This window comes from Mus caroli, unplaced genomic scaffold (assembly GCF_978045245.1).
Source record: "Mus caroli unplaced genomic scaffold, Mus_caroli_1 scaffold_2, whole genome shotgun sequence".
Lineage (NCBI taxonomy): Eukaryota > Metazoa > Chordata > Mammalia > Rodentia > Muridae > Mus > Mus caroli.
Genome location: NW_028227257.1, coordinates 91,052,162 through 91,061,952, shown reverse-complemented (window position 1 = coordinate 91,061,952; position 9,791 = coordinate 91,052,162). Strand labels below are relative to the sequence as shown.

The 9,791-nt window shown below is 36.2% G+C and overlaps 1 protein-coding gene across 1 annotated transcript; it reads right to left on the bottom strand.

Annotated features, from left to right (window-relative positions):
• Positions 1 to 521: 521 nt before the first annotated feature.
• Positions 522 to 1,466, bottom strand: LOC110289274 (olfactory receptor 4A16-like). The gene has a single exon (XM_021155413.2). The coding sequence runs from the start codon at positions 1,464 to 1,466 to the stop codon at positions 522 to 524; it is 945 nt and encodes a 314-aa protein (XP_021011072.1).
• Positions 1,467 to 9,791: the final 8,325 nt, after the last annotated feature.

Below are 9,791 nucleotides of genomic sequence, written 5' to 3'. Positions count from 1 at the left end.
GCTAATCACAGTATGATCTAGTATTAACATATATGAGATGGAAAATGTGTAGACATTGGGCCATTAAACACAAACTGTGCAGGTATAAAAATCTGCCATGCAGACCAAATAATATAAAGTTATATTAGAGAACCTCTTTTTCTCCCAAAAACTTTAGTGGGACATTGCTCCCATTAGTTTTTTCATGAAAGTCAATGATCATAAATTTCAGAATATTGATTCAGTGACAGCTTAGAAAATAATAAACTCATTTTCTATATCCTACTTAAAGTTAGTTAAAAATAGTTACAAAATTAGCTTAGTTCTCTCATTATGTATAATATGCAAAAATCTTTGTCTTTATTATTCATCTTCATACAATTTTCAGATTAATTCAGATTAATTGTAAACTCAATAAAAAATTGATTCTCCTTTTCAGTAGCTGTAAATAAAGAAAAGCAAGCATAAAGAATCCAGTGGCATGCTGCATCACCCTTTGTTAGAACTTATTGCCTATTTGTAGCATTGGAATTGGTATGTGTTCAGTGAGGGAACATTCTTAATCTTTCCATAGTTAATCTTTCACACCAAAGTTTTTTCATACTGTTTTTCATCTCTGCATTTCTCAGAGTATATATTAAAGGATTCAACATGGGGGTGATAATTGTATAAACTACAGTTATTGATTTATCAATAGGAAAGTTGGAGACAGGTCTAACATACATGAAAATACAGGGAACAAAAAAGAGGACAACCACTATGATGTGGGAGCTGCAGGTGGACAGGGCTTTGCGTCTCCCTTCCTCACTATGAGACTTAAGAGAGTTTAGAATGATTCCATAGGAGACAAGGAGGAGGATAAAGACCATCATACAAATTGCTCCACCATTGGCAACCACAGTGAGCCCAATTAAGTAAGTGTCAGTACATGCTAAGCCCAGTAATGGGTACATGTCACAGATAAAGTGATCAATGGTATTTGGACCACAAAAAGGGAGATAGTAAACAACGATGACTTGAACCAAAGAGTGACCAAAACCTCCAGCACAGGCTGCCACCAATAGGAGAATGCAAACCTGACGATTCATGATGGTCATATAATGCAGGGGTTTACAGATGGCCACATAGCGATCATAGGCCATGAAGACCAGAAGGAAGACCTCAGCACCACCAAATAAGTGCTCTACAAAGAGCTGGCCAATGCAAGCTGAAACGGAAATTGTTCTTCTATTGTAGAGTAAGTCCATAATCAACTTGGGTGAGAAGGCAGTGGAGTAAACAGCATCCATGAGAGACAGAGAGGCAAGGAAGAAGTACATTGGGGAGCCCAAGGAGGGGCTAGCAATCACGGTCTCCACAATGAGTAGGTTTCCCACCATGGTCACAATGTAGATGAGTAAAAACATGACAAACAATGCCTTTCTCCCAGCAGGATCCTGTGTGAGACCCAGCAGGATAAACTCTGTCACATTGTTGCTCTTTCCCATTTAATCTGTTCCAATTAATCAGGAGTGGATTTGGCACGTGTTATCCTGAGTTCTTATCTCCAAATCCACACGGTCTAAATGTGAATACCAAGTAATTTTTAATAAACATCCAACAAATCTCTCTTTCATGGTATACCATTGACTTCTTCATAACAATATTTCCCTCTAGTTCATTTTGTTGAGCCCACAGCTAATAGGTTTGTTGTCAAGACCCAATGAATCTTTGTACCTAAGAAGAAACAAAAGTTCCAAGTTTATTAATATACTTAGACTTCTTATTTAAAATAGAATTTTTTCACAGATCTCAGAAATAACAAAAGAAGGTTGTTAATTTAAGAAATCCACACACTTGGTTGAAAATAAATCTGTGTGTATCAACTAACATAATCTGTTCTTTGAGTCGGGTGTTATTTTCTGGGAACTATCTTTATAATATTATGTACATAAGCTCAAAATAGCTCTGCTCCAGGAATATCCATCTCAAAGCCAATATAGATTTTGTCCCAACAATTGTCATTTAAATTCTGTCCTAAAGATCTCAAATGACTTTATTCTTTTTATATTTCACATTAAATTTCAAAAAGCTTGTTTTTAAACTGCATCAAATAGTTATGCTAGAATACTTAAATGGGAGGGCATATCATGTAAGGATTTGATTGCTATAAAAACCGTGTTACAATGTTTTTACTTAATCTTAAATGATTAACAGTCTAATAATGTAATATAGTTATTAAAAGATTATTATAATTTAAAATAGTAATTTTATGAATCTTGGTCATTGCATATAATGACTGTTTATGTATGTTACAAAAACTTTCCTTGGATCATTGTAACGTTCATAAATAAAAGTCCATATCATTTCCCAAACACAATTACATTTATTTCCCTACATTCTAGCACATTCTATAATAAAAAATATATTAACTAGTACATCCAAAATAATTGTATTTTCTTGTTATAATCATATAAAATACAATAACCATAAATGAAGTGATAAATGAAAAAAACATAAATGAGGTAATAAATGAAATTTTCTATTGTTATACATGCAATAATATATATTACTTATTATTTGACCTTATAAAAATTAGCAATAATCACGTTGTAACAATGAATACAACATAAGCTGCACATGCCAGCTAATCTTTTGCAAAACCTTAAGTTTTTCTTTTTTTAATTCAGAAATTACCAATGAGACTCTTAAGCCACTGGCTCTGTTTAGTAATATTATAATAATATCTTATTATCCTCAGTCTTTTATTTCAATACTTGATTTCTTGAGTTTAGCTTTAATACAGAAATTATTCTCACCTATAGAAAGGATGATTGGATTATACAAACCTATAAAAACATTTATGGATAGATATAAAAACCCTTGACACATATTCCAGTATTTACTTCATAAAGTAACTAAATATTCCTACTCTTTGAACATATTCTCATAAAGAAAAACAATGTTATGTTAGCAAAAGTCTGTAAAAATTTACCTAATTAAAAAATTAACTTTTAAGTCTGGACTGGGTGGAACATATGATAATTAAATAACACATTAAACTCTTCATTTAGGAAGGTGGATTTTCTCCTTTCATTTCATAATGAGAATCATATTGGATGGATTAATAGTAATATCAATGAACTTAGCTGTTAATGCTTTGCCCCAACAAAGGAAAATCTGAAAAGTATCCTGTTTAAAAACTGACACAAGATTTTTCATCAATATGATCAGATCTCTTCAGTCATTTTCTCATTCCAAAAGCTCCCCTAAAATGTTTACTACTTAAGACTATGACTCCTTTTCTCCATTCTCTCATCTCAACAAATTAAGGCATTCCAGAACTTCTATAAGCAGTGATGGATAGAAACAAAAAATTGACATTTCAAGGGATAAATATGAAATGAAGAATTTCCAGCTTTGGCCTAACTGAGGTTTCAGAATCTCTTGAGGTATTCTAACAGGAAAGTCTTTCCTTTAATATGCTAGGTGGCTCCATACCATCAGTATGCCAATGGAAGGGAAGGATAAGTCACCATAGTTAGCCATTATAACACTTGAAACAAATTCAAATTAAGAAATCTATCACCCCTTAAGCTGCTTTCTTCCCTTGGAAAATCCTCAGAGGGGAAAAAAAATGACCTGGATATTGGCAGGAGAGAATAGCTAACTGTTTAATAGGATATAGAAATTATGATGTGAACAGAAAAACCCTGATATATAATATTTAGAAATTAATGTGCTATACATTCTGAAATACATGAATATAATAAAGTATATTTAGAAAGAATTCACAATGACTTACCTACCAAAACCCCACCAAAACATACTCTTACTGTGATACCCAGGTATTTTCTGCTCAACAATCTCTGAGGCACAGAGGCTGAGAGCTTGCAATTTCAGTGTGATCTAGTCTGTGCTCTAATTCTTGGAACACTGTTGAGATAGGAGTAAAACATTTTATCAGTGCCTCAGAGTAAGGGTTGAAGCTATAGGATTAGTAGCTGCCATGAGATTGCTTTGTTGTTGTCATTCGTTTTAATATATGTCTGCAGTAAGTCTAGTCAGTTCCAGTGGTTAGCCACACACCCAAGAGTACATAGGCAGTTTTAATTGCACTCAATGGGTTTGAAAATAAATGTGTAAGGATACACTATGGAATGAGGGTAGAACTGGGAGGGGAATAAGAGAAAAGGGTAAATATGACCAAAACGCTATGAACAAAAATTCTCAAAGACTTAATAAAAATATTTTTCAAAATTCCATTAAAATATTAACAGATGCAATGTTGAAAGAAAATTTCTACAAATCTAGAGTGAAATGGTACATTTTCCTTAGAGTCACTCATAATGTATCTCTTACCATCTTTCTGCCCTTCTTCCACATAGCTCTCTGAACACTGAGGGGAGGGTTTTGATGAAGACACCCCATATGGACTGAGTGTTTCAAAGTCTCACACTCTCACATTGATGTCTGCGTTAGTTCTCATCTACTGCAAAGGAAGCTTCTTGATACTGCGTGAGGTTCTGATCTTTGAGAGTAGCAGAATATCACTAGGAGTCATTTTTATTGCTATGGTCATTTAGCAGAAAAATAGTGTTTGTTTTTTTTCTAAACACAGACTGATACCAATGAATTCACAGAGATTGTGGCACCATACACATGCCATGCATAGTCTCAAGCCAAATGAGGTCTATGCATTGAGAGAGGGAGGGACAGAGGGAGAGAATGAGGAATAGAGGAAGGAAAGAAGGAAGGAAGGAAAGATGGAAGGAAGGAAGGAAGGAAGGAAGGAAGGAAGGAAGGAAGGAAGGAAGGAAGGAAGGAAGGAAAGAAGGAAGGAAGGAAGGAAGGAAGGAAGGAAGGAAGGAAGGAAGGAAGGAAGGAAGGAAGGAAGGAAGGAAAAATAGGTGGATAGAGAGGTAGAAGGATCTGAGAAAAGTTAAGGGAGAGGGATCAGTGATCAGAATAATATTATACGAAAATTTTCAATAAAAAAAAACACACAGAAAAAAAAAGAAACCACACAAATGAACAAGCTATAGAGAAAATATATCAAAATAGAAGTGAAAACTATGTTGAGCTTTACAGTGTTGAAAACAAATGTGTGATAGCTCCTGAGACAACCAATGAATTCTATGAATTAGAAAACTAAGCATATTAAGGAATTCATGGAGAGTCAATTTAAGAAACTATATCTCTGCCTAATATTCTCATACTCTACATTGTCTGAAATAATGTCAAGCCTTTTTTAAATTTCTTTAAAATATTTTTTATTACGTATTTTCTTCAATTACATTTCCAATGCTATCCCAAAAGTCCCCCATAACCTCCCCGCTACTCCCCTACCCACCCATTCCCACTTTTTGGCCCTGGCATAGCCCTGTATTGGGGCATATAAAGTTTGCATGTCCAATGGGTGTCTCTTTCCAGTGATGGCCAACAAGGCCATCTTTTGATACCTATGCAGCTAGAGTCAAGAGCTGCGCGGTACTGGTTAGTTCATAATGTTGTTGCACCTACAGGGTTGCAGATCTCTTTAGCTCCTTGGATACTTTCTCTAGTTCCTCCATTGGGGGTCCTGAGATCCATCCAATAGATGACTGTGAGCATCTGCTTATGTGTTTACTAAGCCCCCGACCTAGTCTCACAAGAGACAGATATATCAGGGTCCTTTCAGCAAACGCTTGCTAGTGTATGCAATGGTGTCATCGTTTGGAGACAAATTATGGGATGGATCCCTGAATATGGCAGTATCTAGATGGTCCATCCTTTTGTCTCAGCTCCAAACTTTGTCTCTGTAACTCCTTCCATGGGTGATTGTTCCCAATTCTAAGAAGGGGCAAAGTGTCCACACTTTGGTCTTCATTCTTCTTCAGTTTCATGTGTTTTGCAAATTGTATCTTATATCTCGGGTATACTAAGTTTCTGGGCTAATATCCACTTATCACTGAGTACATATCGTTTGAGTTATTTTGTGATTGTGTTACCTCACTCAGGATGATGCCATCCAGGTCCAACCATGTGCCTAGGAATTTCATAAATTCATTCTTTTTAATAGCTGAGTAGTACTCCATTGTGTAAATGTACCACATTTTTTGTATCCATTCTTCTGTTGAGTGGCATCTGGGTTTTTTCCAGCTTCTGGCTATTATAAATAAGGCTGCTATGAACATAGTGGAGCATGTGTCTTACTTACCAGTTGGGACATCTTCTGGATATATGCCCAGGAGAGGTATTGTGGGATCGTCCAGTAGTACTATGTCCAATTTTCTGAGGAACCGCCAGACCGATTTCCAGAGTGGTTGTACAAGCTTGCAATCCCACCAACAATGGAGGAGTGTTCCTCTTTCTCTACATCCTCACCAGCATCTGCTATCACGTAAATTTGGGATCTTAGCCATTGTGACTGGTGTAAGGTGGAATCTCAGGGTTGTTTTGATTTGCATTTCCCTGAGGATTAAGGATGCTGAACATTTTTTCAGGTGCTTCTCAGCTATTCAGTAGTCCACAGGTGAGAATTGTTTGTTTAGCTCTGACCCGCTTTTTTGAGTGGGGTTATTTAATTTTCTGGAGTTCACCTTCTTGAGTTAATTATATATATATTGGATATTAGTCCCCTATCTGATTTAGGATAGATAAAGATCCTTTCCCAATCTGTTGCTGGCCTTTTTGTCTTATTGACAGTATCATTTGCCTTGCAGAAGCTTTGCAGTTTCATGAGGTCCCATTTGTCAATTCTCGATTTTACAGCACAAGCCATTGCTGTTCTATTCAGGAATTTTCCCTCTATGCCCATATCGTCGAGGCTTATCCCCACTTTCTCCTCTATAAGTTTCCAGGTCTCTGGTTTTATGTGGAGTTCCTTGATCCACTTAGATTTGACCTTAGTACAATGAGATAGGAATGGATAAATTTGCATCCTTCTACATGATAACCACCAGTTGTGCCAGCACCATTTGTTGAAAATGCTGTCTTTCTTCCACTGTATGGTTTTAGCTCCCTTGCCGAAGATCAAGTGGCCATAGGTCTGTGGGTTCATCTCTGGGTCTTCAATTCTATTCCATTGGTCTACTTGTCTGTCACTATACCAATACCATGCAGGTTTTATCACAGTTGCTCTGTAGTAAAGCTTTAGGTCAGGCATGGTGATTCCACCAGAGATTCTTTTATCCTTGAGAAGAGTTTTTGCTATCCTAAGTTTTTTGTTATTCCAGATGAATTTGCAGATTGCTCTTTCTAATTCGTTGAAGAATTTAGTTGGAATTTTGATGGGGATTGCATTGAATCTGTAGATTGCTTTTGGCCATTTTTACAATATTGATCCTGCCAATCCATGAGCCTGGGAGATCTTTCCATCTTCTGAGATCTTCTTTAATTTCTTTCTTCAGAGACTTGAAGTTCTTATCTTACAGATCTTTCACTTCCTTAGTTAGAGTCACACCAAGATATTTTATATTATTTGTGACTATTGAGAAGGGTGTTGTTTCCCTAACTTCTTTCTCAGCCTGTTTATTCTTTGTGTAGAGAAAGGTCATGACTTGTTTGAGTTAATTTTATATCCAGCTACTGCACTAAAGATGTTTATCAGGTTTAGGAGTTCTCTGGTGGAATTTTTAGGGTCACTTATATATACTATCATATCATCTGCAAAAAGTGATATTTTGACTTCATCTTTTCCAATTTGTATCCACTTGATGTCCTTTTGTTGTTGAATTGCTCTGGCTAGGACTTCAAGTACTATGTTGAACAGGTAGGGAGAAAGTGGGCAGCCATGTCTAGTTCCTGATTTTAATGGGATTGCTTCCAACTTCTCACCATTTACTTTGATGTTGGCTACTGGTTTGCTGTAGATTGCTTTTATCATGTTTAGGTATGGGTCTTGAATTCCTGATCTTTCCAAGACTTTTTCACGAATGGGTATTGGATCTTGTCAAATGCTTTTTCCTCATCTAATGAGATGATCATGTGGTTTTTGTCTTTGAGTTTGTTTACATAATGGAGAACATTGATCTATTTCTGTATATTAAACCATCCCTGCATCCCTGGAATAAAACCTACTTGGTCGACATGAATGATTGCTTTAATGTGTTCTTGGATTCGGGTAGCTAGTATTTTATTGAGTATTTTTGCATCGATATTCATAAGGGAAATTGGTCTGAAGTTCTCTATCTTTGTTGGATCTTTCTGTGGTTTAGGTATCAGAGTAATTGTGGCTTCATAGAATGAGTTTGGTAGAGTACCTTCTACTTCTATTTTGTGGAATAGTTTGTGCAGAACTGGAATTAGATCTTCTTTGAAGGTCTGATAGAACTCTGCACTAAACCCATCTGTTCCTGGGCTTTTTTTGACTGAGAGACTATTAATGACTGCTTCTATTTCTTTAGGGGATATGGGACTCTTTAGATCATTAACTTGATCCTGATTTAACTTTTGTACCTGGTTTCTGTCTACAAATTTGTCCATTTTGTCCACATTTTCCAGTTTTGTTGAGTATAGCCTTTTGTAGAAGGATCTGATGGTGTTTTGGATTTCTTCAGGATCTGTTGTTATGTCTCCCTTTTCATTTCTGATTTTGTTAATTAGGATGCTGTCCCTCTGCCCTCTAGTGAGGCTAGCTAAGGGTTTATCTATCTTGTTGATTTTCTCAAAGAACCAGCCCCTCATTGGGTTGATTTTTTGAATAGTTCTTGTTTCCACTTGGTTGATTTCACCCCTGAGTTTGATTATTTCCTGCCATCTACTCCTCTTGGTTGAATTTTCTTCCCTTTTTTCTAGAGCTTTTAGATGTGTTGTCAAGCTGCTAGTGTGTGCTCTCTCGTTTCTTTTTTGAGGCACTCAGAGCTATGAGTTTCCGTCTTAGAAATGCTTTGGGTATGTTGTGGCTTCATTTTCATTAAACTCTAAAAAGTCTTTAATTTTTTTCTTTATTCCTTCCTTGACCAAAATATCATTGAGAAGAGTGTTGTTCAGTTTCCACGTGAATGTTGGCTTTCCATTATTTATGCTGTTATTGAAGATCATCCTTAGTCCATGGTAGTCTGATAGGATGCATGGGACAATTTCAATATTTTTGTTTCTTTTGAGGCATGTTTTGTGACCAATTATATGGTCAATTTTGGAGAAGGTACTGTGAGGTGCTGAGAAGAAGGTATATCCTTTTGTTTTAGGATAAAATGTTCTGTCCATATCTGTTAAGTCCATTTGTTTCATCACTTCTGTTAGTTTCACTGTGTCCCTATTTAGTTTCTGTTTCCATGTTCTGTCCATTAATGAAAGGGGTGTGTTGAAGTCTCCCACCATTATCCTGTGAGGTGCAATGTGTGCTTTGAGCTTTACTAAAGTGTCTCTAATGAATGTGGCTGCCCTTGCATTTGGAGCATAGATATTCAGAATTGAGAGTTCCTCTTGGAGGATTTTACCTTTGATGAGTATGAAGTGTACCTCCTTGTCTTTTTTGATAACTTTGGGTTGGAAGTCGAATTTATTCGATATTAGAATCGCTTCTTCAGACCATTTGCATGGAAATTTGTTTTCCAGCCTTTCACTCTGAGGTAGTGTCTGTCTTTTTCCCTAGATGGGTTTCCTGTAAGCAGCAGAATGTTGGGTCCTGTTTGTGTAGCCAGTCTGTTAGTCTATGTCTTTTTATTGGGGGATTGAGTCCATTGATATTAAGAGATATTAAGGAAAAGTAATTGTTCCTTCCTATTATTTTTGTTGTTAGAGTTGGCATTCTGTTCTTGTGGCTGTCTTCTTTTTGGTTTGTTGAGGGATTACTTTCTTGCTTTTTCTAGGGCATGATTTCCGTCCTTGTATTGTTTATTTTTCTGTTA

Coding starts and splice junctions, on each gene's coding strand:
- LOC110289274 (XM_021155413.2), bottom strand. CDS start 1,466: ATGGGAAAGAGCAACAATGTGACAGAGTTTATCCTGCTGGGTCTCACA.